This window comes from Nyctibius grandis, chromosome 3, assembly GCF_013368605.1.
Source record: "Nyctibius grandis isolate bNycGra1 chromosome 3, bNycGra1.pri, whole genome shotgun sequence".
NCBI lineage: Eukaryota > Metazoa > Chordata > Aves > Nyctibiiformes > Nyctibiidae > Nyctibius > Nyctibius grandis.
This window is the reverse complement of record NC_090660.1, coordinates 30,410,779-30,438,448: the sequence shown is the minus strand read 5'-3', so window position 1 is coordinate 30,438,448 and position 27,670 is coordinate 30,410,779. Positions and strand designations below refer to the sequence as shown.

Sequence of the window (27,670 nt, the reverse complement as noted above, 5' to 3'; positions counted from 1 at the left end):
ATAGAGATCCTCAGCTTGATGACTGACTTGGGTTGTCCTTGAATTACCATCTTTCTAATATAATGATAGTTTTCATAAGGTCAAGAGAGTTCCTCTCTATTGAGCACTGGTGAGACCACATCTGGAGTGCTGTATCCAGTTCTAGGCTCCCCCAGTACAAAAGAGACATGGACATACTGGAGGGAGTGCAGTGAAGAGCCAACAAAAATGGTTAAAGGACTGGAGCATCTGACATATGATGAGAGGCTGAGAGAGCTGGAACTGTTCAGCCTGGAGATTAGAAGGCTCAGGGTGGACCTTATCAATGTGTATAAGTGCCTGATTGGAGGATGTAAAGAAGACAGAGCCAGAGTCATCTTGGTAGTATTGAGTGAGACAGGACAACAGGCAGTAGGCTCAAATTAAAATACAGGAAGTTCCATTTAGACAAAAAAAACCCAAACCACCAAAACCAGATGTGTTTTGTTTGTTTTGTTTTTTTTCCTACTGTAAGTGTGATCAGCTACTGGAACAGGTTGCTCAGAGAGGTTGTCAAGTCTCAGTCTCTGGAGTTACTCAAAAGCCAACAGGATACAGCACTGAGCAACCTGCTGTAGCTGACCCTGCTTTGAGTAGGTGGGTTGACTAGATGTTCTCTAGAGGCCCTTTCCACCCTCAGCCACTCTGTGAAGAAGTCTGAATGTTTCTCTCCCTCTTTTAGAAGGTTTAGTGGTCCCAAATTTAATGCTTATCTAAAAAAATCCATTATTAACTTTTAAAAATACTATTCATTTTTTCTATATACAGGATAAAATTACAGAGAGAGGTTGATCAGTTTAACTGAATACTAAATCCTCTTTCTGCAGGCTCAGGCTGTTGTAAATGGAGGTGTTGGAAACGCTGTGCTTGATCAACCTGCTAACCCGGCTGCTGAGAATGTAGTTGTAGGTGAGAACCCTGAAATTCAAGAAGAACAAGTAGATGAAGAGGAGGAGGATAATGAAGATGAAGAAGATGCTGTAGTAGAAGATGCAGCAGATGCAAACAATGGAGCACAAGGTAACAGGTGACTCAAAACAGTAATGTCCTAGTTCTTTTTAAATATAAATGAAACCATTGAAAGTAGACCTGTCATAATTCAAGGAAGCTGTGTAAACTCCCACTTCAGCTTATTTATCTTGTTTTTTGCAAATTTCATGTATTTCTTTTGAGTGCTGAAGCATTTGCTTTCTGAAAAGCTGTCAGCAGTTTTGAGTTGAATGTTATCCACTTAAGTCTTTTCGTTCATTTAAAACATAGCATGGAGTGGTTACATCTTGTTTTGTGTGAGTCTAACAGCTGTAAAAATGGCCATTGTCTCCTCAGATGACATGAACTGGAATGCTTTGGAATGGGATCGAGCAGCAGAAGAGCTTACTTGGGAACGAGTGAGTAAGAATCATTTTCTTGAATTGAATAGTTCAGACTCATACTTGAAATTATTTGTAGTATTGCTGTGTTAAAATCCATTTGGGATAGATTTGGGTACCATTGTCTAGTGTGAAAACTATCAGTAAGAGGCCTTAGTGACCTAAAAAAGTCATTGTATTAAAAACAAAATGTTATTATGCTACTTGTTAACTATCAAAAAGTCATGTCTCTGATTTGAAATATAGTAGCAGCTTTAAACATGTTTTAGCACAGACTTTTCTGAAGTCTTCAACTTGGTCAGGTTTAGAAATGAATTGCAGCTTGCACTGAGGATGCTAGGCCAGATCAGGAGCACATAGGTGTTGCGTTATATATAGTTTAACACTTAATTTTTGTGTTCATGAAAGCATTAAACTAAAGAAAAGACAGAACTGGAAATTTTGGTTAATTGACTTTATTTACATATTTGCAAAAGACAAATGTATTTCTTAAAAAATGATGGAGCATTTTAATGTAACATTGCTTCTGTTTTGTTTATGGATCACAAATTCCATAATTAAAGCATGTTATGTACGTACACGGTAATTATAGAGTAGTGTAGAGGCTCAAGAACTAGTTTTTTGTAGCTGGTTTAGAAGTAGCCAACATCTAAGTGCAAAGCTCACCACATGCAGCAATATCTACCTGCAGGTAGATACAGCAGCTTCACGTGACTTACCAGCACCACTAGTGCCTATGGCAGACAGTTGTAAAGCTAGTCACTGTATTCCTAGGCTGTGATATAGTTATTGTCTTGATTGCAGCGTAGTAGAAATACAGTTTTCATCACGAGGGACAGGTCTTGATCTTTGTGATGTATCTAGTGAGAATGTCTTAGTTTGTTTTGAAAGATGCTTAGTGAAAAAGGGCATACATAAATTCAAGTTTCTGAACCATTCTGCTGTGTATCTCAAGAGGAAAGTATTATATTTCTGAACCCAGTTTATGTGCTGGGAAATGTTGATGTACTTCTATTTGAAAATGTTCTGATGCCTCTCCATGAATATAGAAATCAGTCTGAGGAAACTCATAACCATTTCTAATCCAGTGTGCTGGCATAGGCAATAGACATCTAGTTGGCATTCAGTACAAAAAGTGGGGTAGGCTTTTCTGCTATTTCGTCTTGTGAAAATAGCATGTGAGCTTTCTGAATTTTCAAAAATATTTGCATCTTGGTTTACTTTGTAAAATATGTGCATCTTTAATAGCTTGGAACTTAGTGCAAAATCCTGGTACAAAATAGCCTTGAACCTGGTACTTTACAGCAGTAATTCTGGAGTAGGAGTGTCTGGATTGAAATAGTAAGAAATCCTTGAAGTGGGGGGAAAGGAGAGAATTTTTTTTTTTAATAGATGCTCTATTTTTGGCTGTTCTGTGGACACTTCCCGTAACAGCTGTGCAGAGTGATGGAGGATTTGTTTCCTGTCTTCCCTAGCTGTAAACCAGTTCTGTTCTAAACTTAATAACATACAGTGTAGCAACATTATCCTGTTACTAGTTGCTTTTATACATTGAAGGTCAAATATTAACCTTTGACTTTTCTCAGTGCGGTGTAAACCGATACTTTGCAATTAGGAAGCAAAAAAAAATTTGCTCTTGTATTTTAATACTGAGTTGTTTAAACGTGTTTTTAAATAACAGTTCAGTCGCTAAAGTCTTTTGTAAATACAAAATCTTTGTCAGAGTCTTCAAAGTCTGGGAGAGAAATAGCTTATAAATTAATTGATTATATGTTTGGTTTGCCGTATGTAAATGCATGTGTTTTAAGATATTCCACATGTTTATCACTCCCTTTGATCAACTGAGTTTACTGTGTTGAACGAGAACTTAGTTTCTGTCTTTAAGAATTTATGTCCAGGTTCTGAGCAATAAAAAAAGCTTTTGACCGTATTGGACATTAAAAGTTGGTATGAAAGAGGCTTCTATGAGGCTTATTTTAGATGTGTGTTGCTTAGTTTTTCCGATGAATAAATACAATTAACTTTCTTGTCTTCACAGATGCTTGGACTTGATGGATCTCTGGTTTTTTTAGTAAGTGAAACCCTGCATTACAAGAATTTCTGTAGAAGGTTTTTTTTTTTTAAAGTAAACTGTATTTTTTAAAATTATGTCATTCTATTTGAAGTCCCTATTTTCATATGATATATATTCTTTAAAGAAACTTTCATATTATGTCATGTTCAAGCAAACTGTCTTTTTCAGAAGTTTCACAGAGTGGAGTTGTGTGTGTATGGCGTAAAAGAGGAATTTCTTAAAAGACATAGGTAACTTTGGATCACGTACTCCACTGTAAATAAAAATTAGACCCTTTAAAAAAGCATATGCTGAAAATACATATCTGTTCTAGCCTTAAGTTTTGCTCTTTATGTTGTGAATAAAACAGTGTCTTCATTCAGGCTTCTCTGATTTGCCTTAATACCACCAGAACACCACTAGTGAATTTTCAGTGTAGACTGGATTTTAAAATTTAAGATCTTCAGTTATGTTTCTTGACTTTATTTGGGGTTTTTTTTTGTTCCTCTCTAGAATTTTTCCCCTCTTGAATATTATTTTAACTGATACCAGTATCAAATCTTTTTTAAAAATCTTTACAATAGTCAGTCTGTCTTGTGAAGCATGTATCTTCTAAATTGGTTCCAAAAATCTTTATGATTGTGATAATTTAGGGAAGGACTCCTAAACAGGCTGTTGGCTTTTTAACACTTGTGAATGGGTGAACCCGTGTTGATTATCTCCCTGGCAAACTCTTACATCTGTTATGTACATCTAGTGGGCTTTGTTATAGTTTATTTGAAGGGCTCTCTCTGCTGCCCATCCTACCTGACTGTTGAAAAAGTCTAGCTCTGGCTTCAGGATCAGGGGAGAGAGAGTGCAAAGAGTCAATGGCAACAAAACTTTAACCCATCACTACATTTGTTGGGTACCCTCTGCCAGATCACTTACATTAAAAAGAGAAGTAATTTCTATTTTAAAGGGAAAAAAGATCTGTGCTCTCTTCAACAGTATAAATTTTACTTTATTTAATGTGTGAAAGAAATATCATTCTTAAATATGAATGTGTTTGTTAGATACTCTAGTGGATAAATCTCATGTCTGAAATAAAATGCTCATTTTAATGTAATATCTCATATTATGTCATTAGTGATTTACCTCAAATATTAATATCAAAAGAATTAAAATTCCAGCGTACTTACGGCTGAGTTCACATCTTAGCTAAAAGTAGTTTTAAAAAATGGAGACGTGCTGTCATTTCTAGAGTGAGAGTTGTCAGTTTTGTTAACGGGTCTCTTGTGGCAAAGTCTAATTGTTAAAAGTTCAGATGAACATTTTCTCATTTATAAAACAAATGTCCACATACATTTCATGTAATTGTTTTTAAGGGTGGAACGATCTATATTAATTTTAAAATAAAAGCTTATTTTTACAAAATAGTAATGGTAAAGCAAATGTAAGTGCTCTTATCTAGGTAAATGTCCATGAATGTAAACAGATGCTTTCATAATCTGTCCTGCATGTTCTGGTCTTTGTGTTAGAGCAAGTGTCTTGGCTCTAACATGAGATGTGCAAGTTCTGGTAATAACAGGCAGTTGAAATAGGAAGTTTAGATACAAAAGTGAAGTCACTTATTTAAATGACTGATATTTATGTACTGTTTCCTTGTCGTTTTCCTCCCTCCTTCCCCCACACTCCTCGCAGGAACATGTCTTTTGGGTGGTATCTTTAAATACGTTGTTCATACTTGTGTTTGGTAAGTATCATTTGCTCTTAGGTTTTAAAAAGATCCTTCTTTGTGAAGTGATAATGCAGGTTAATTTTAAGACTGTTCTAAAAATGGAACCACAGATGAACTGGGAATATGAATAATAAATCTTCATTGCTTCTAGTTTTGTAATTTTAATTCCTTTAAGTGAATAGGTTTAAAATAGGAAGTCTACCAAAAGCTGAATGATGTCAACCAAAGCACAGAAAATATTTGTTTGGAATACTGTTAAATGAAAGGAGGAACCTCCTGGAATTTAATTTATGAGAAAATGCAGTACTTTTAGGAATGGCTAGGATATTTGTTTCTCCTTATAGTTTTCGCTAGATATAGTTAAATCACTTTTTCCATCAAGAATCCATTTATAGAGCTCAAAATTGGGGAGGGAGGGGGGTGCCCAAGAATGTAGCTGACTCTCTAGAGTTGTGAAATAGACTTTCATTTTGTGCCCAAAATTACTACGGAACAACTTCCCTTAGTTCATACAACTTAGGCTGACTTAAAGTATAGAAAATAGTAAATTATAATCAGTGGCGTATTTTACTTTATTTTTCTTTCTTCTTTCTGTAGATGCAGAAGCTGAACTGCAGCTTTAAATGTCTGCAAGACTCTTTTCTGTTTCTAGTACAAGATAGGAATATTTTTGTGTTCTGATTTCATGCATAGTTAGTGCTAGGAAAATCTCGTGGACGTAAACTTGTCACAGCTTAAAAAAACATTAAAAAAAAAAATCCCCAAACCCTAAATGTCTATTTTTCGATCATTTGAACCCTAAAAGAAAAGGGTAAAATGCCTGCCTTATTGTAAATAGCAGTAAGCTCCCCCTTGAGAGTTTCTGGAGTTCCTATTTTATATTTACTGCATATTATATGTATGGTAAATTTGCATTTCCACTCTGGTTTTATTGCAGAAAGGGAGGAAACAAATTTAGAAAAAAACCTTTTTTAAGACCCTCCTGAGAGGCCTTAGGCTGTGATTCAGATTTTTTTTTTTTTTTTTTTTTTTTTGGTACCTTACACTTGTTGAGTGATGTGGGAGAATAACAGCTCTTCTCTGTGCTTCAATTTTGCCTGTTTCGCTGCTAACAGAAGCTTTTGGCTTATGGTGCTCGAGCTTGTTAGCATTGTTAATTTGACAGAACTGTGTGCAGAAGCAGCAGCATTTTAGTGACAAGATAGAGCATTTTATACACTTGAAGAGATACTGGACACAAAATTCCACTTGCCCTGAATTACCAGTTTAGAAACGGATTGGTTATGTTACTTTGTTTTTTTGAGTGGTCTTTCTTGGCAGAAGAGTTTGAGCTTTTAAAACTGAAGTCATACTGTAGATAAGAAATTTTTGCTGGCAAAGTCAAGCTCACATTACTGAACCAGTGGTCTGAGAATCTGGTTACTGAAACAGATCAGCAGATTGAAAGAAAATAAAAAGAATTGTCATGTATATTTAATTCACAAAAAACTATAACTGTTCTAATAAGAGTTGGAAAATACTTGAATTATTTCTTTCTGATATTTAGTCTATTTTAATCTGTAGTTACCAGAAGTTAATTAGGTTTTTTTGCTGCTATAAAATGTAGGCTTTTTTAATAAGTAGATAATAACTATGAAATTTCTAAATCCTTGATTTAAATTCAATAATAAGTGAGTAATAAGAATAATTAATAAGGTTGTCATATAGATGTGTTTTCAGTAGCTCTAAGTGTGCTTTAACAAGTGGGAAACTTAACAAGTAGAGAAGAGAAGGGAAATGACTTTCCGAAGCAAGCTAGCAGGAGATCTGGGAATTTAATTTGTGCGCCTCAAGCCTGTTTTTAGTAGCTTTCCCACTAAGTAGTACTGCCTAATTTACAATTGCCAAATCTCTAGTTATTCATAATTACAGTCCTGGTGAGTTCAAATGTTACAGGAGGTACTTTCCAGAAGATGAAACAGAAGGAAAGTATTTGGAACCTTAATTACTGGTCCAGAAATTCTCCTGTGATGTTCTCTTGGACAAGTTAATTAAGTTCGACTTAATTCATATTTTCTATAGCTCATTTTAGTACTCACAGAGGAGTTTGTACTCCTTTATGCTTTTTATTAAGAGAACTGTTAGAAATTCTCTTTTAAAGAAAGTTATTTAAAAAACATGATGAACTATGCACTATAATCTCATAAAACACTATCACAAAGATACGACTTTTAAGTCATGAGTCTGATGCCTATAGAAGTTGAGAGTGTGATTTTTGTCATCTCACTTTTATTTCTCTTGTTCTTACTGAGCAGGAAGAGCTCAAGCCCTCCCTTTATATTTCACATTTTTGCTATTCCCAGTAACTGCTGATTTCTCTGAAAGGGACATAAATTAAAACTTTCTGCTCATTGATTAGGGTAATACAAGTCCTGCTAAATTTTTTCCTAGTTTTTTTTTACATACTGGTCATATGGAAATGAGGAGGAGAGAGATCATCAGGCTTTTCATTTGAGGGTATGTTTAGTCTACAGTAGTCCCCAGAGTGGATTATCATGATATAGTGAAGGCAATATAAGTGAAAATAAAAGCTTGCAGTTACTGCAGCCCCTTTACTTCTGAGGTCTGAGAGACCTCAGAATTGGCAAGGATGAGTTCTCAGGAATGTTGACAGTTCTTAGTACATTAATTCAAAGTAAAAGACTTCTCAGTTGCTCCTCATCCCTTCACTGGACCATTGTCTTTCTCCCCGTCATCTTCTCTTCCCTTTGCAAATTTCTGCAGGGCTTGCATTTTTCACAGTATTCTTAAGGATTAAAGCACTAAAACTGAAACCTTGCTAAAGCAAGTCCCATCTGACCAAGATGTAAAATCTCTACTTAAGTCTTTTAGTGCATGGGAAAGAGTGAATAGACAGAACAGGTTCCTACAGCAGTCTGTGAGACCGATACTGCTCTAGTACGTAAGACTGAGAAATAGTTTACACGCAGCAAGAAGGAAAAGACTGTGCTCTTATTCTGTGTAGTATTACGTAGTTTGTAGTCTTTTAGTGTGAATTCTGATCTGATTTTCAGTGTTTGTAAAATTACAGAAATCTAACACTTGCAAATATTTGCACAGAAAGTAATTTTTTTTTAGTTGTTTTCACAAATTGATGAGAAGTAGAATAATTACAATGTTACAATACACATCCTGCAAATAAGACTCCATTTAGCAGATTTCATGGCCTTTTTTTCCCCTTCTTTCTGCTTGTGTTATGCAGCATTTTGTCCATACCACATCGGTCATTTCTCCATTGTTGGCCTGGGCTTTGAGGAATATGTAAGTACTGTTTTATAATTTCAAAATGAAAAAAATGCTGCTATTTATTTAATCACAATATTTTTGTAGCATCCTTCCACTTTTATTTGTGATTGCAAAAGTAACCTGAAGTGTGTTTCATTTTTTTTCTTCTCAAACCTTTTTTAATCTATGATTAAAAATGTTCTCTCACTCTTTCCCACTTCCTCTGTTATTTAAATTTCAAGTGAGGTTCCTTCCTTTTACAAAAAAAAATGCGTACATTTTTGGGTTTTTTTTAACAGCCTCTTGTTCCTCATGTACGTTTTTAATTTGTGTACTGAGTAATTTCCATAGTTGATGATAATAGGTAGTGAAAGCTAGGAGGTAGTGAGGTAGTGTGAGGTGACACTTTTGTTTGATATATAGAGGTTCTTTCATGTTTGAAGAAAGTAGTTGTTAGACTATTCCAGTAAATGTAAACGTTTTCTACTCTTGATGGAAATACCAAAAATGTAGTAGAACATTAAAAAATGTAGAAAATAAAGAAACTTATCATTCTTCTTGAAGAGTTGAGATTTGGAATTTATCTTAATTACATAAAAAGGAGATGTAATCTTTGAAGAGGCTGATAAACTTTCCCTTTTTTTTCTCTCCCCTTCAGGTTCAAGCATCTCACTTTGAAGGCCTGATTACAACTATAGTCGGATATGTTCTGCTAGCAGTGACTCTGATTGTTTGTCATGTATCCTTTTGTCAGTAGTTACCTGGTTCAGATTTTACATGTAAATCATTTTTCTGGCTATATTTTGAGGAGGCACAGACATGACGCAAATGCAATTAATTTACTATTTTGCTCTGCTCTTTTGGTAAAATTAGAAGAAAAGGTCTCTTCTGTTCTGTAGGACATTTAAAAGTTGTCAGTGTGACTGCATTGTTCAGAACACTTGTGCATGTTTAACAACACAAAATCATAGGCTTTTATGCTTGCTTGAAGGCCTCCAACTGAATTTTGAAGGTCTGTCTGAGAAGATGACTGTAGAACCATTGTTTTTTCCTCACTGTCCTTACACTATTGCTGTGAGCTATGTAGTTGTCAGCAGAAAGAGAAATGGGATTATGAAGATACATAGGGTACAATGGGAAATTTATTCGCATCTTTTTGATCCTGCCAGATCTTTAGAGTGTGAATTGGTTTAGTTCCTCTTTTATGTTTCTAAACCACTGAGAGTTTGCAGCAAGGACTTCTTTCAGGTGATAACCCTCATTATTACAGAGAAAATTAAGTAATGGCAGAGTCCTAAAAGCTAGAAGGATTTGGTCACAAGTAAAAAAGTCTTCATTCTAGTTGCATGTTTTTAAAGGGACTACACCAACTTCAATGTGAAAGAATAAACATTTGTTAGCAGTTTTCTGTTCAAGAGTACACAAGGCTAACATCAACTTTAGACCGCACTGTACCAACGTGCTATGCAAATGTGGTAAAACAGTTGAATGGCATGTCTCTGTTTTGCCTCCTAAAAGAAAAAAAAACTCAAACTGTAATATGCATCCTGCTTTTCTTGGAAAAGGTGAGAATTTGTTTCAGACTGCAAGAAAAGGAAAGCTACCATTTATGGTAGGCCTTCAGTTTCGAAACTTGCTTACCTGTGGCAGACGTTTTCAAAGCCAACTGTTTATTTCTTGAGAAAACTTTTGGATGCTTAATTTAAGAAGGGTGGTAGTATTATTATTTATTTATTTATTTATTCATTTATTTTAGATGCATATTTGGGTGGGTTGTCTAGCACATCAGATTGTAGACTTCCAGAGTCACAGCCAATTTTGAAAATAGAGCCATGATAAAATACATACTTCCCATTTCACTTTTGTCTTTTATAAAACTTCCTGTTGCTAAAAGCCACACGATATAGTGTTTCATATTAATCAAACTGTTATAAAGTATTTTTCAGTGTTACTTTCTTGACAACACTATTCAGGGTTTGGCAGCACTTGTTAAGTTCCAGCGATCACGTCGTTTATTAGGAGTTTGCTATATTGTTGTCAAGGTAATCCTTTTTTTTGTGTGTGTAGCAAAAAACCCTCTCAATTTAAGCTTAAATTTTAATTTTCTTAGCAATTTCTGTTAAACTAGTGAGATGTTCTTTTTTCTTTTTTCCTACAGGTTTCCTTGTTAGTGGTGGTTGAAATTGGTGTGTTTCCTCTCATCTGTGGCTGGTGGCTGGATATATGCTCTTTGGTAAGAATGGAAGTAAATGGGATTAAATCTTTTTTAACAGTGTTTATAGTAAAAGGAAAAGACTTCTAATGAAAAGAGAGTTGTTAATATGAGTTTGACAGCACTCTTCTCTTTTTATAAACATAGTGTTTCCAGAGGGAAAGGATTTATTAGGCACTGCTTAATGCTAATTTTGTTTTCCCTTATGTTACTAAATACAAATCGACATGCTATTATTACAATAATAAGTTCCTAATCCTTTTTACTGCGTTTACAAGACCACTGTGATAATGAACTTACTTATAGGCAAACTTGTGTACTGAATAAACTTCTTTATGTAGCCATCTTATGTGAAATGGTAATGACTTCATATTTTAATAGTTGTCCTGTCTCTTCCTGTTTTGAACAAGAAACCTGCTGTGTTTGCTTGGAATTGAGAAGGGCAGTTTTTCTGTCCTGAAAAAAAAGTTAAGTGATTAATTTCAAATGGAGAAAATCTATTTCTTCTAGCCTTAGTAGAAATAGAATTTTACTTAAAGGAATAAGTATTTGCTTCCATCACAGTACCACTTTGTTTGAACTGATTTATAACTTACCTAGTATATGTTAGTGTTTGAGTTGACTTCTTTCTTCTTTCTGTCAGAAGAAAGAAATTGATCAGAAATTGATCTTTATTTGCTGTTCTTATTGTAAATTATTCCCTTTTCTCCTAATTAAATGCTATAATTACTTATGTGTTAGCATGAGGCAGATATTTAAATTAAATGCCTAGTAGTATATATGAACTAGGGTAAACAAAATTAGTAACAAAATTAGTAACTTAGTGGAGGTTTGCCAAACTTTATTCATATTTGTTTATTCCTTACCTTCTAGGAGATGTTTGATGCCACTTTGAAAGATAGAGAATTGAGCTTTCAGTCTGCCCCAGGTACCACGATGTTTCTGCACTGGTTAGTTGGAATGGTTTACGTCTTTTATTTTGCATCCTTCATTCTTTTACTGAGAGAGGTAAGTCTATAAGAACAAGGTTGGTATGTAACATAGTTAGAGAAGGTTGCATGTTGAACTGTTAAATCTTTCACATGTGGCTATTACTGCTACTGTGTTTTGTGTGTGTATATTGGATCTCAGCCTTATGTAGAAGGCCCACACTGGTACTTACTGCAGTGGAAAATCATGATTTAGAGTATGTTTTACTTAGAGATTTTTAGTTTACAAAGAGTCCTTAAACATGGGTATTGCCTTCAAATGAATCTAAATACATTTCAGTTGTTTAAGATTGATTAATACTTGAAAATTAAGCTTGTAATTGGTTATTGCTTCTCTACTTCTCTATGATAATGCTTTCTTTGTTCTATTTCTATACCATTTTGTTCAACCTTGTTCAACAAATACCGCTATTTATGTTTAAAACTTATTTGCTGCAGCAAATGAAAAACAAAGAATACAAAGATAATTTTCTCTTCATATATTTTTTTCCATTTCCTAATTCAGGTATTGAGACCTGGTGTCTTATGGTTTCTCAGGAATTTGAATGATCCAGACTTTAATCCTGTGCAGGAAATGATTCACTTGCCCATTTATAGACATCTCAGGAGGTTTATCTTATCAGTGGTAAGATTTTCTCAGAAATTTCTTTGGAAAGAAAATTTCATACGTTAGCTCCCATATATGCTACTGCATATTTAAGGAAAAACATTTTCACCGTGAAGGTGATTAGACACTGGAACAGGTTGCCAACAGAATCTACATCTTTTGAGATACTCAGAACTCAACTGGATAAGGTTCTGAGCAACCTGATGTAACTGGGTCTGCTCAGAGCAGGGGTTTGGAGTAGTTTACTTCTAAAGGTCCCTTTCAAAACAAATTTTTCTGTGATATCTTCTCCTTATGCAAAATCACAGGAAATGTTTGTATATTCAGACAACAAGTGTTTTTTATTATGGATATTGTAAATCACGTAACTCTTTCATGATGCTCTTAGTTATTGCAGTAAACATTGTGTGTCCTATTCAGCTATAGTTCAGCAGGGGTAGAGTAACTTTCTAGTTAAGTTTTGGATTGCATTATGTTGATCTAGCCAGTGGTGTCTGTTTTCAAATTATCATTGTAAGAAATTGAAAACAATGAAAGTTTTTTTCCTTTTGCTTCTTTGTCTGAAGTTTGCCTAGAGTGCAGTAAGGGAAGGGTCTCAGGCTGTCTTTGACATAAATGTCATGTCAGCTGTGAAAACTGATATACCAGAAACATTATTATTTGACATACTGTATTAATACACCTAAAGTGCTTTGAGCAGTGAAAGCTCATAGAGAGATCTTAGTTCTATTAGAGAGCCCATCAGTACATGTGAGGAGCTGACCTGTCCACCTTTCAGAGTATTTTCTCCTTAGATAATCATAATGCGTTAGCTGCCTGAAACTTTGTGTCACAGCAAGTGGCCCAAATATAAGCAAAGATCTGCTTGTTACTAAAGGTCTTGGAGATATGTTCTGTGTTGGAACTGGTGCCTGCTTGAACTTCACCTTTTGATTTGCTTAGCTAATTAATTCAGAACTTTTACCAGCCTCATGCTAGAATATGGGGCACAGAATGGTGATCATTTACAGTTTATCATTTCAAAAAACAAGTCACACTTTTCAAGTTGTGTTTCTTTCTCAATATTTTTAAGAAATTTCATGTGTAGAACATAAACTATTAAGTTTCAAGAAGAACGGGATTTGATTTTTTCTTTTTTTTACATAGTTAAACACATAAATTTTTTTGCATTTTTACTCACGAGTGGTATATTTATATGAAGTGTAAGAATGTGATTAAAATGTACTTGATTTTTAATCTGGTTCCTTAAGGAAACAGGGTTTATAAAATTGCATGGTCTTCATGCACCTGATCTCCCTTACTAAATTTTGGTCTTTCAGCCAGTTTAAAATGTGAGGAAATAGAAACTGAAAGATCTTTTGAGGCTTCTACAAGTTGCTTGAAAACTCAGCCACTAAGAAAAGAGAGGAATCCAAAATTAGTAATCCCAGTGCTGGGAGAGGGGGAAGAAAGTAAAACTGTCTGACATGGTCCTAACTGTCAGCTGGCCAGTCAGTGCTTATTCAGGTGCAGTCCTGTTTGGCAAGGGCATTGTAGCCTATTGGTCTGCTGAGGATGGTTAATTTTCTTCAAAGCAGCCCATCTTCTTCTGTGCTTTGGATTAGGGCTGAAACAGTGTTGCTAACAGACAGGTGTTTTGGCTATGGCTGAGCAGTGCTTGCACAGTGTCAAGGCTCTTCCACCTTCCTGCTCTGCCCTACTCCCTCACCCCTCCAGCGAATAAGCTGGGGGTTGGGAGAGGGGTGTACCTGGGACAGCTGACCCAAACTGACCATAGGACATCGTGCTCAGCAGTAAAATCTTTGGGAAAGAGGAGGAAGGGGGGGGGATGTTCATGGTTATGGCATTTGTCTTCCTGAGCAACTGTTACCGTGTGCTGAGGCCCTGCTTTCCAGGGCCCTGCTAATCATCTGTTTGCTGATGGGAAGTAGTGACTGAATTCCTCTTTTGGTTTTGCTTGCAAGCATAGCTTTTGCTTTCTCTATTAAACTGTCATTATCTCAATCCACGAGTCTTCTTGCCTTCCTTCTATCTTCTCCCTATTCAGCCAGAGGGGGGAATGGGCAAGCAGCTGGGTAGATGTTTGGCTGTTAGGCAGCGCTAACCCACCATAGACAGGAGGCATGTGAGAGAGATGGGTGGGAAACTAGGTTTGCTTGTTTCTGCTATTTGGACTAACTTGTTTAACTTTTCTGTTGCAGATTGTCTTTGGATCAATTGTACTGCTCATGCTCTGGCTTCCTATACGCATTATTAAGTATCTGCTGCCTAACTTTCTTCCATATAATGTTATGCTCTACAGGTAAGCATTTAATTTTAAGATGTTTTTTCAGTCTTCCTATAACTAGAAAAATGTGTATTTGCACTCTTTGAACATTAATGTGACATTATTTGGTATGTTTTGTTTGTTTTCAATTAATCTGAACTTCATTGTTCTAGAAAAGTAAAAAGATAAAGGATGTGCATACATCATACAATTTGTCAAATAAAAAGCTACTGAGAAAAATAAGGCATTTTGTATTACTTCAGTAATGATAACTATTTGGTGTTTATATGCCCTCAAAACACTTACCCCTTCGACTTTTTGATAGTGAAGCTGCTGCCATGTTTGTTTTTCGCATTCATTCTTGATTATCGTTGCTTCAAGAATAAAAGAGTATCTGTAACTGAATTTCTTTTTAATGATAGCAGTATCTTTCTGTTTCTAAATAATAATTGAAACAGCAATGATAGAAGCAAATAGAAGAGCAAATCATATTCTCCGATATAATCTTTCTCAACATTTCTTCTTAAATGTCTTGTGCGCCTGAGTGCCTAAACACTCATCAACACTTAAACTGTGCTCAGAGTAGTATATAAGGAAAAATGTCTTCAAAAACCTAAGAATTGTTCCTGTTGGCATCCAATATATTTTTTTGTTGTGGTGATAATATGATTCAGTGTAAAAGATGGCTATCAGAATGTTCCTTATGTTTGACTTCCTGCTCTTCCCATTGTGTCTAGTGATGCTCCAGTAAGTGAACTTTCCCTAGAACTCCTTTTGCTTCAGGTGGTGCTTCCAGCTTTGCTAGAACAAGGACATACAAGACAGTGGTTGAAAGGTCTTGTACGAGCATGGACTGTTACGGCTGGATATTTGCTGTAAGTACAGAAAGCCAAAATCAACTACAAGCATTGTGTCCAGCTTGGCCTTTTAACATGAAAGTAGCATGCTTTCGAGAGAGTTATCCCAACAAGTAGCTTTAATAGCTATTTTACAGATAAATATGTGATGAAAAACTTCTATAGTGATTTCCTATGGAAGTACCTTCTTCTAAGCAGTAGTTGTACCTATTTCTGGACTAGTCTTTAACACGTAATTCTTTTGGTACACTATTACAGCGTTTGCTTAGTAAAAAACTATAAAAGTATGACTAACAGCTTGTTAACTTCCTATTATATGGAAAAATTAAAGAGGTGTTAGCAGACCATTTCCATGAGTCATCTAACTGAAATTCATGTGCATCTTGCATTTCTTACTATAAGAAGGGAAAAAAAAAAAAAAAGGAAAAAATATTTAGAACATTTAGCTGAAGAAGTAAATGGCTTTAAATTGGGGATTTAAAAGTTAAAAGTTCAGTTGCTAAAGAAGGATAAAACTGTACCTTTGTCAGCTAAAGTAAATGATTATACAAAGAGAGGTTCTTTAATTTAGACTGCCAGGCAGAGTTCTACCACTTGAAATTAATTTTTAGTTCATGTGTTGTTTACTAAATTAGTCAAGAAAAAATTAAGGTTGATTTTGTTTCTATAAAGTTTTAAATTTAACTTCAAAGTATGTTGGCATTCTTTTACCCTGTCTTGCCCATTGTGGGTCATGCCAATGCAGCACTATTAGGAAGAAGACTTATTCTTTGCTAAGTTATATCTGAGACTCTGAGAAAATTAATGAGACTTTTTTTATTCCACTGCAATCCAAAATATTTATTTTACCTTCTCATAAGGAAACTGTCCCCACCTCTGTTCTCTTAGTTTGCATTTTGGAAAGTTATTTTTTGAATTAGTTTGTCCATGTTTTGATAGTGTTTCATTATGATGCAAGAAGAGAATTTCAGAGGTGAAGACAGAAATGGCTTTGCTTTCTCCACTGTTGCAGCTGTTAAGAACAATTGTGAAATCTGTCTTCAGCTATTTTAGTTGAGGAAAAATGAAAATATTTTCCTCTGCTTTTCTTAAAAAGCAAACTGCTGTGAAAATGTTTTCATTGTCTGCCAGTACTATATCTGCATGCATCTTACTGCTAATAAAAAATCTGCTAAAGCTGAGGAAAATTAACTTCTAAAAGTTCATATTGGATTTTGGGGATTTTTAGTCAGACACAAATATCTATTTGCTAATGATGTATGCAGGAAATATCAAGGGAATACTTTTCAAAGTAGATTTGACTCTTTCTAGGAGTGGTGTTCTTAGAAAGTTGTGAACCCATTTTGAGCAATTTAGGATCTTCTTGAACAACTCTGACTGTACTTTTGAAAACATCTATAGCAATACAGTACTGTCCTTGTAAGTTTAGGTTTGAAGGCAATTGTTTCCAATAGAGCTTAGTAGCAGTAAAATAAAAGCTTTCAGTTGAGCTGCCTGCTTACACGAAGTGAAATATCGATGCAATTTTCCTTTTATATGCACAACTTTAATACCAGATCTTTCTTATAAAGCAGTCAAACAGATAAGTGATCTTTATTTGTGGCTTTATTCCCAGTGTTCTAATCTGCATCCACACTAGCATTTTTCTTCTAAATTCTGTGTTTAGGATGACATTGAGCACATTATCAGAAAATGCTTTATTTTACTTTATCAAGATTCTGCCAGTACTCCTCTATATAAGTTTTGTACAACTTGCACTCATTCTGAGTAGGCCTGTCTTTCTGTAAGATTCTCATTCATATCAAACAGAAGAAAACTGAAATTTTGATTGTTATAGGGATCTCCATTCTTACCTACTTGGTGACCAGGAAGAGAATGAAAACAATGCAAACCAGCAGCCTAACAACCAGCATGCTCGCAATAATAATGCCATTCCAGTTGTGGGAGAAGGTCTTCATGCAGCCCATCAAGCCATACTTCAACAAGGAGGACCTGTGGGTTTCCAGCCTTATCGTAGGCCTTTAAAATTCCCGCTCAGGGTAGGTATATCTAAAGCATTATGAGAAAAGGGAAAAGCATTTGAAAAATGGGTATAATTTTTTTTGTAAGAAAGATTTGGTGCACATGTTATCAGAAGTCAAGAGGTGGGTCATGTTGTTTTGTGTTCTGTGCTGTTTGCATCTTTCTAAAAAGAAGACTCATAGTTATCCTCACATAAAGCTTTTTTCAGCCCGTTACTTAAGACCTTCAATTACCATTTTATTTACAGATCCCATACATGTTGCATTTTATCTATTAGTTCAAGTCTTATTTTCCTAACGGTTAGTAATGGAGAGAAATATAACCTCCCAGCAAACAGGTAGTTCAGGAATGTCTCTAACAAGGCATGGCTTTCAAGAGGGCATATTTTAGTCTTGTGGCTGAAGTGTATTTTAAACTTTTTTGCTTTATTAAGAAATTAAATAGAGAATTTCTATTGCATCTATGTTAAACATAGAAAGATGTTATAATACTTGAAAGTTCTAAATCCCTACAATTAGAAAGGAAATGTTGTTGGCAAATACTTAACTTTCTAGAATAATATATAGGTCAAACTAGATAATTGTTTTGTTGTTACCAGAACTCTGAGTTAATGAAATATAAACTTAAACACAGCTCATCTACCATGGTTTCAGGTATAGCTCAAGAATGGAAGTAGCAGCTAAAGTTAGAACAGGGTAGTACTGCTTCTGAAGTTTCCTTAAAATGCCGAATCTACCAGAATTCTCATAAGAAAGCTTTTTTCCCCTATAAATCTCAACCTAGTAGAATGAAAACGAATTTGAAAGTATTTTAGTATTTCACAACTGTTGAGCTTCTGGGTGTTTGAAGTTGGGGCTTTTTTGAGGGGGGAGGATGTGGGGTTGATTCCCTCCACTGTTTTTACCCTCTAAAATGGCTCTCCACAGGAATGCATGAGCTACAACACAGTTGTAGAGGAAACAGTGGGAGGAAGTAGCTCATGGATGAAAAGGCTAGGGAAGCAGAATGAATTTGCCCCTCGCATAGCAGCTGCTGCTACCTCCGTTTAGTCATAACAGGAAGTCAAAGCATGCTCTGACTGAGACCAATTTAATCTAGCATAAATATGCACTTACTGCTGGAAGGAGTGGTGCTGGTCTTCTTTCCATGGCAATTGCTCCTTTCTTCCCTTCTTAGCATGAATGCCAATGCTAGAACATACACATGATGAGCTGGAATAGGAAACTGGTCCAGCTGAAAACTGAGGTAATAAGCATAAGGCATTAGACATGTTTGAAAGTTCAGATAAGACTTTATAGTGTTATTTTTAAAGAAAATATGATACTTGTGACACTTTCACTAGACTGAGTCAAGTTCATATGAAGTTGCTGGGATGACAGACAGGTTAATTGCAATTAGTGCTCTGTTTGGCTGCTAAGGAGGTAATTAAAGTGGATTCTCAATTACTGTGTCCTGGCAGTATATAACAACTGTAATGTGGACATGCTGCTTTCAAGGAAGGGGCATGTTAACCTAGGGACTCATAAAATGCTTTCTAGAACTACCTTTGCATTGGTTATTTTGTTTTTGTGGATGCCTCTGGATAAGGATGTGCTGAAATCCTCTCCCCCTCACAAACCATTGCATAGTATAAGCTTTCAGTAATTTGGGGTGCTGATAATAAGTAATTGAGCTGGTGATAATAACTAAGCAGTTTCATATTCAGCTGTCAAAGACTTTTTTTCCAGTTTATTTACCTTTGTCTAGACTTTTTAAGTTGTTCTTTGGAGAATTCTACAGAATGTAGAAATAAAAAGAAAATCTGATGTAACTGAATTTCTTTCCATTGTTTTCATCAAGAGATATGACAAGCACTTGCGCAATCTCAAACACATGGTAGCTCACTGATATGATTCTGTGTTCCTGGTTTCACTTGTTTGAAATATTTAAATAATGAATCATTCAGGATCACTGTAGGTGCTTCATTTGTGATTTTTGGTATATTGACCTTGGTTCTATTTGGATAAGTTTATCTTAGGAAAAATGTGTTTCCCGCACAGAATTCCAGTAGGGAACAACACCATATTTTAATTATTTTCTCAGTTGTGATTTTAAGCATTTGAGAAGAAAAAAAACAATGTAAACATCTGATCTTTTCTATGCTTTCATTAATTTTTTTCATTTTGACCAACTTGTAAGAACCTAGAAGAAGGTGGTTTATATTCAGTTTTTATTATGTATGAATGTTTTCCGCTAGAACTCACTCATCATGTCCATATGGATTAAGCAAGCAATAAGAACTGATCCTTTTGTTACTTCTGTTACAAATAAGCATGTAAAACTATGGTTTTGATTTTTTTTTTTAATTTAATTAAGTACATACTGTTAATCTCAAAAAAAAAATCAGATTTTTTTTTAGTTATTCTACATAAAAGCCTATCATCAGTTTTATCAAGCAATCTAGATAATTCTTCCAATTCATTCCTTTTTTAAACAAATGTTCTCTTCTGAGGACCTCCGAAAGCCTCTTCAGAACAAATGCCAATATGTAGAATTTGTTGAATTTTCCCCCTACTGCCTTGTCTTTCTTTAGCCTTCCTTTCATAATCCATAGCTGTCAGCAGAGCCTGCAAACTCTCTGGCAGGCTTTCTTCTGAGGATTTTTAGATTTTATTACTTTATTGTTGAATCTTTTAAAAAAAAACTATCTATAAAAATAAATATATCATTACTTTTCATAGACTTGGTTTGTCCTAGTGTAGTTTTGAATTTCACTTACCAGAGTTCATCCATTTTCTGTTTTTTTTCCCCCTGTGGATTTATTTCCAACTTCTGGAAATCTCTTCTGGAAGTCATTTTTACTTTACTGTTTACTGGGACAACTTTGGGGAGACTTTTTTTTTTAAGTCTTATGATTAGTCGTGTGAGCTTTGCCAAACCTTCCTTTCTAAATGCATCTCCTGTGAGCATTTCTCCTTTTGACTACTATTTTCAATATTCTTTTAATAAATATCCTCATTTTAGCTAGTTCACTTTTTTGAAATAATATTATTGTAATGGATTTTGGGGAGAGGAAGGCTGTCCTTGCAACATCTTTGAGTCTGAATATATTGCGATCACTGTCAGTGCTGCTTCTGTGATACGAGACTGTGCATTGGTTAGGTCTGTGTCAAGAGTTACTCTTCCTCTTGTACATTCTCTTGCTCACTGATTGAAGAAGCAGCTGTGTATGGCTTTTAAAAGCTTCATATCAGCTTTAGTCCTTCATGCATTGTTTATTCCCACATGGACTGACTTTTCCCCAGCATTCCCTAAGTAACTATTTAGACAGTATTGGTCCCAAGCAAGTCACACCATGTGTTCCTCACTATTGAGCGGTTTTTTGCCTGCAGTCCAGTTGTCAGCTGCTCTGGTTTTCTTCTTTCTGTCATTTGGGACCCCGAATCCTAAAGAGAGTATTCTGTGTGAAAAAAGGTATGTGGGTGTCACCTGGCAAGTAATTGGGTGTTGTGAAATCATCCCTCTTCACGCGGGCTAATGTCTACAAAATCACAAGATTTTTCTTCCTTTAAGCAGTGCTGAAGATCCTAACAGAGATGAGACTGATCTACATTGTCCCCAGAAGTCTCATCTGGAAAAATGTGTCCTACAGATTTAACTTTCTCTTAATAGTCTGTTATAATAAGGTGTTAGTTTTCCCATAGTAAGCTTGCTTGTTGTGTGGCTTTGATGATTAGTGAAGCAGAACTTCATAGCACATGGTGCTTGAGACATTCAAATATTTAAAAAGTCAGGTACATGAGAGTTCTCTGATAATATGTAAATCAGACTGAGGAGTCACCAGCTTTGCTGTCAGCTTCTGGTCACATAAACCTGAAGGCATCTGGAAGAACTTTCTCAGCAAGGTTTTCCTTATTATATTTCCTTTCTTACCTGGCATACAGAGCTAGAAACCTTTCAGGGTTAATTGAGAGTCATCATGTTGGTCAGTGCAGAAACAGAGAGATTATTTTTTAATGTAACATAACAAAGAACTTCAGTCATTCTGGATTCAAATGTTAATTTCTGCTGTTGTGACAAATGATGCGAACTCTTAAAAACACAACACTGTAGGTGTGCTGCATGTACTGTGGATAGGTTTCTTACTGCTGATTTACTTACACAGTGAAACATCAATTGGTATTTGAACATTCTAGTTTAGCTGCCTTTCTAGGATGATACATCTTTTTATATGTTTTTTTGGCTTTGGTTAAGTAACTTCCCTATAAAACGTTTTTCTTTTTTTCCTCTTTCAGATATTTCTTTTGATTGTTTTCATGTGCATAACATTACTGATTGCTAGTCTTATCTGCCTTACCTTACCAGGTAAGTCTGTTATGGTAAAACTGAGGTTAAAAACAACTCAGCATGTTGCTATGCTCAGCAGTGGTAGATGTTTTAAAACCATTGTTTAAAGTTAAAAGGAGAAAACATGGAAAATTGTGTCTCATTTTTAATGGTACATCATCAAATTGTAGTAGTCTAAAATCCAAATGATAGAGATTGCCATTTCCTTTGTTTTGTTGTAGAATAATTTTCTTTTAAGGGCAGGGCTACAAGTGCTGTGACAATCTCTGTAGTAGTACTGAGCGAAAAAGAGAATTGATACTCTTGCACCTGCTTTACCATTTAGAGAGGAAAATATCTAGGTTATTACCAGGTCTTCTACAGTATCTTCTTTAATTAAATATTCTGAAGGTTTCATCGTGACAGGTCACTAGGAGACTTTGAAGTGATATACATTCCACTTCCCAAGTATTTATGAATAAGTATTTTAACCAAATCAAAAGCACTTTATAGTATTTTTAAAATAATTTGGAACAAATTAAGACATGTAAACTCATTTTAATTTTATAACCTGGCTACCGTAGTACCATGTCATTTTTACCTCTTTGTATTAATGATCCTGAACTCAACAATGTGTCGAGATCAGAGTTATGAATTTTGTGATGGTTTTAATAGTAGTAAATAAAATATTTCCACTATAATAGTAGTGAATAGAAACACTATTAAAAAATGAAATATAGCAAATGAGTCTCCCATTTTTGTCGGAGAGCTTCAGGAGCCCCATCAGGAAGTCTCAAAAAGTTATATGAGGCAGTGAAATAACCCAAACATAGCTTGTAAGATTTAAGTTCAAGCGTATGGACTAATCCATTATTGCCTTTGCAGTTCTGCAGATTAGTGTTCAGGCTCTGAATAGCACAGTATTCAGTGCTTTGTTTTGCTGTAGTTCAGATCACATTGCTCGTGTAATGAAATTTTAGGGAAAAAAAAAATTCTACATATGTATTTGGTATCATCTATGTAACTATTTACATAGTGCCTCACATATTCGTGCCTTATGGGTATAGTACCAAAATACTGGTTTAGGCTGAATACTGTTTGTGCATTGATATTTAACAATAAAATTGATAAGTATTTTTTTTAATAGACATCCTTCCTTAATACATCAACGAGCATTACTCTGTTTAACAGTGTTTGTGTTTTCAGTATTTGCTGGCCGATGGTTAATGTCATTTTGGACGGGGACTGCCAAAATCCACGAACTGTACACGGCTGCCTGTGGTCTTTATGTCTGTTGGCTAACTATCCGAGCAGTGACAGTGCTGGTCGCCTGGATGCCACAGGGTCGTAGAGTGATTTTTCAGAAGGTCAAAGAATGGTCTCTCATGGTGAGTCTTGAGAAAAATTTTTACTGAATTATCAAAAAAGTAGCTAACAAAACTTCTTGTTTTAATTTTTACTTGCAGATTTTACTCTGTAATGTATACTACATTTTTCTTTTCAGACCATTTTGAATCTTTTGCAGCTTACATTCCTATTGCATAGCGTAACTGTATTTTTGGAAACCATTTAGCACAATGTTAAGTAGTCAGTGTAAATAAGTTTGCATATATGTTTATATATACATGTATGTTTTTCTTTTTTCCTTTAAAAGTGAATATGTTGCATTATATTATCCCATATGTGATGTGTCCAAAATACATTTATGTTTTCACATACACCTGGAAGCTTAACTATTACTCAGTTAGCAACTTGACATTATCAAATAAAAAAAATTAGTAAAGCTGATAGATGACGTCTCTACAAAGTAGTTTGATGCATGTTTTCAGAAAGATCTTAATGATTTGTCAGATCTTTGTGTTGTTCAAATTAATATTTTTTAAAGAAAGTATCCTTTTTTATTACTGGGAGTTTAGATTCTCACCATGGCAACAAATTTATATCCCCCCTTTTTAACTTGGTTTTGGTTTTGAGGATTTCTATAGTAGATTTCTTGCCTAAGTATAGTAATTTTAAACATTCATGGCATAAATGGTATCTTGTGATAGACAGGCTTGTGTGCTTATTAGACTATTATAGACAGAAGAGCAGTGTAAGTATGTAGTTCATGTATTACCACATTTCCCAAATACCTCATCCGTCTTTTTCATTTAGGAAATCTTAAGCTTGTTTAAGAAAATTCAGAGCTAAAATGTATTTCTCTACTTGTCCTTTGTCCCTTCTCCTGATCATGTTAATTAAGTCAGACTAGTTTTGTATCTGATTTTTGGATGATGCATGTAAATGAAGAGAATTCTCGAATAAAGAAAGATTCAAGTATGGGATTCTGAGTCTTTCATTTTAAAGTCAGAAATATTCCATAACGAATGAATTTTTAAGGTTTGGTTTTCACTGGAGAAAAAATGGCAGTTTTGGAAAGATTCTTCTCTAATTTTCCAACATACAAGAATACTTCAATGTAATGAAGTGCCATTGGATAGTATTCCCTACTGGTAACAGTCAAAGGTGATTTTATGGTTTAAAATTATATGGACACCGGTAGGCACAGTCATGCCTTTTGCTGGAGGGGGCATGGAATAGGACCCAATCTTGAAAATTTGCATTGCAAAACTATGTAAGTAATAAAAATTATTTCTAGGGGTGTATATGTATGAATTAAAGGTCTGTGTAGTTTTTTTCTCTAGCTTTATCTGTTTGTGTAGTTTAAGTTACATTTTGAAGTTTAAACAAAAAGAATCCTCTGATAAACTTATTAATTAGATGTCTTGGTTTTTTTAGATAATGAAGACATTAATAGTGGCTATACTGCTAGCTGGTGTGGTTCCACTTTTGCTTGGACTTCTGTTTGAACTAGTCATCGTTGCACCTTTGAGAGTTCCTTTGGATCAAACACCTCTCTTCTATCCTTGGCAGGTCAGTTGCTCCCATTCTGCTGCTGTTGATACATTTATTTACTTAGAAGTAAGGGGTACAGGAGTTCTCGTTTCGTGTTGATGCGGTGCTTCAGAGCATGTCCCAGAAGTATGTTTCTGTGTGGCAGAGAAAAGACAGCCCATCTGGATGTGAGGATTATTTAAACCGAAAGGATATGCTTGCGAATTTTAAGTATGAAAAGCTGAACTTTGTGGGATGACATCAGAGGATCTTCGCATTTCAGTGATCAGATAGACGCTGTTTTCAGTAGCATAATTGGAAAGTTACGTACAGAAGTTAGTATAGCTGTATGTACTTATGTACACACATACCTATTCTGTCTGACCTTTCTGGAAAGCTTTCTACCTACAGTTAGGCAGCAAGAGGTTCAGCAGATCTTTTTTTCCATACAAGGTTTTAATTCAGTGATGATACACACTACGAATGAAATTTTAATATGCTTTAGGATCATTCTGGTTTTATGTTGAGGCAGTCAAATCATTAAGGTAGTAGTGTTTTGTTTTTCTTCAGTCAGGTGTTACAGGTTAAGGGAATGCAAACTCTTTTCCTGCAAGTTGGTGGAAGAAATGAAGGTACAGTGGATTGAGTGACAAATGCTTCCATCACCTAGGCTGAATTATGAAAGAACTTGATACTCAAACCCTAACTGAGGGAACCATAACTCAAAAGATCCAGAATGCATATTACTAAATAACAAGAAAGTGTTCAGGGATAGTGATTTTGTAAGCCGTCCACAAGCAAGCTTTCATTTACTTTCAGTATCCAAATGTTTGAAAGCCATAATACAAAATAAAATTTGACTGCCAATTTAAATGTTCCATTATGTTATAATACAAGTATACTTTGGAGGTGTCTGTTTAAGTAAGTGACTAATAAGTCAGGACATCATATGATTGCAGTAGTAGATGATCATGGTTTCCAAACAGTTTTGGAAAGAATTTGTAATGCTAGAGATTCTAAAAATTCTTAATTTTTGCATATTAGTTCTTTAAGAGTTTGTAATTAAATATAATGAAAGATTTTATTTTCATGTGGCAGAGCTTCCTCAAAATATTGGATTAGAGGGATTTGAGACTTGTTCTAAATTAACAAGGAGCTATTGAAATTGAGAATAATTTCCATTTTTCACAAAAGAGAGTAGAGTTATACAAAGGTTACATGCTTGAGCAAACATGAAGCAACTTCGACACTGACTTTTTTTGTATCAAGTTTTTAAATTTTTGAACAGGTAATAGAAGTTAACAAAAGCTGTCTTTTTAAATAATTGGTTAAAGAAAATATATTTCCCCAGCAGTTTAAGAAAGGTAATTAACCTATGATGTCTTAAGTGTTACCCGTTCTGTAGCTGTTTATTCTGCCTTGTCAACCTATACTTTGCATTCTATATTTGGTGGTTTTTACTGAAGACTGTCTTACAAATGCCTGTAATCCAGAAAGGATTGACTCATGATGTGCGGTGTTTACTAGAAGCTTGTAGTTATATTGTGTTCTTTTAATTCCATGCTATAATAATTGCGGTATACGTTAAAGTATAAATTTTCCTCTGAATAGTGTGACGTTCTTTTGTGAAGAGCATTGCCTTGCTTTGTTTAGCTTTTCTCATATCAGGTAGGGTTTTATGAACAATTAAAATTTAAAAGAAGAAAAAAAACCTTGTTCCCTGACTTGTGTGGGCATCTTTGTACCTTGTTTCTCTTCTTTTTTAAAGGAATCAAAATAACTTATTTCTAGGTAAACATTAGCAGTGTTAATTAGTTTGTACCAGAATGTTAGTCTGTTGCTTTACGTAAGTGTAATGCTTTTATTTTGTACATGCCTTTGGTTTAATAGTAGTACCTGATTTTCCTGGTTCCAGAGAGCTGAGTATTTTACAGACGTCAGTTAAGCTTGAGAGCATCCTCTTTTTCTTAGGAGTTTGCAGAAGATGTCACCTCTTGTAAACAATGTCCCATGTAAATAAAAAGTAATTATCTTTTCACTTATAAGTAATATTAACAAGTTACTCTAAAAGCTTTTGGTTGTCAAACTATTTAAAAATATGTTAGTGCTAATAGTCCATTTTTATAAAAATTAGGACTGGGCTCTTGGAGTTCTGCATGCCAAAATAATTGCTGCCATAACACTGATGGGTCCCCAGTGGTGGCTGAAAACTGTTATTGAACAGGTAGGAAAAAATTGTCCATGTGAATTATCTGTATAATACATTTTGAATGTTTTTTGAATGTATGAGTCAGAAAACAGTTACTGTTGTAGTAATGGAGTAATTTGAGTAATTGACTAAAACTCAGCTAGTCTTGTAGAATCCTTTTAAATTGTATAGCCTAATCCATTAAGGTACACTTAACAATAAAACAAAAATAAATCTCAGAAATCTGAAGTCAAGAGATTGTTGCACATACGTATATGCAATTTTGTCAGGTTTGTATTAAAGTGAGAATCATCATTATTTCTTTCCATGAATTCACTTATGTCCAAGTATTGAATGTTATTTATGTCCACCACTCAAGAAAAGAGAATTTCTGCCTTCTCCAGAGCAGCAGAGATTCCCTCATTCATAGATGAGTGCATATGAAAGACAGCATTTTCCTTCCCCTTTGACTGTTAAACAAGACAGAACAGGTTTTATGAGCAGTTCTGAGTCACACAGCCTGTTGCTTTCTTTGGCAGAAGTATTTTTTTCTTGATTATAACCTTTAAGTTCTATGCTTGTCATCTCAATTGTTTGTCAGAAAGTAACTTTTCAGCCCTGCACTATAATGGCTGTGGTGCATGTCCTGACCTCTGTACAGAAGGTGCCTCTCTTGATTAAGTCTAGCACATAGTCCCAATTATTAAACCATTTACTGATCACTTTAGGTGTCACGCTGGAGGAATGAAGTCTTAGTTCTGTGAATACCTTTTGTTGCATATCATGGCTTTTCCTTCCGAATGCTCTCCCTGGGCTTGTTTGTTGTACAAACACCCTCCTGAACCATCCTTAGAAATGGTTACATCTGGGCTGTGGGACAGGCCATCATCTAGCTGTATGTGGCAGCCATTTAAAATCGGCCTTT

The 27,670-nt window shown here is 35.0% G+C and overlaps 1 protein-coding gene across 4 annotated transcripts in view; it reads left to right on the top strand.

Annotated features, from left to right (window-relative positions):
• The window catches only part of MARCHF6 (membrane associated ring-CH-type finger 6), a 56,697-nt gene that overhangs the window by 23,041 nt on the left and 5,986 nt on the right, over positions 1-27,670 (top strand). For 2 of the 4 annotated variants that reach the window (XM_068396450.1, XM_068396449.1), the window contains exons 7-23: positions 846-1,038; positions 1,345-1,406; positions 3,427-3,459; positions 5,125-5,176; positions 8,403-8,461; positions 9,084-9,164; positions 10,399-10,467; positions 10,584-10,658; positions 11,511-11,645; positions 12,132-12,251; positions 14,435-14,535; positions 15,237-15,374; positions 17,194-17,395; positions 21,653-21,722; positions 22,890-23,071; positions 24,462-24,596; positions 26,692-26,781. In XM_068396450.1, the coding sequence (XP_068252551.1) occupies positions 846-1,038; positions 1,345-1,406; positions 3,427-3,459; positions 5,125-5,176; positions 8,403-8,461; positions 9,084-9,164; positions 10,399-10,467; positions 10,584-10,658; positions 11,511-11,645; positions 12,132-12,251; positions 14,435-14,535; positions 15,237-15,374; positions 17,194-17,395; positions 21,653-21,722; positions 22,890-23,071; positions 24,462-24,596; positions 26,692-26,781 (1,797 nt within the window). Of the gene's footprint in view, positions 1-845; positions 1,039-1,344; positions 1,407-3,426; positions 3,460-5,124; positions 5,177-8,402; positions 8,462-9,083; positions 9,165-10,398; positions 10,468-10,583; positions 10,659-11,510; positions 11,646-12,131; positions 12,252-14,434; positions 14,536-15,236; positions 15,375-17,193; positions 17,396-21,652; positions 21,723-22,874; positions 23,072-24,461; positions 24,597-26,691; positions 26,782-27,670 lie in introns of all 4 variants that reach the window. The other 2 variants (XM_068396448.1, XM_068396447.1) reach the window with 1 other exon arrangement.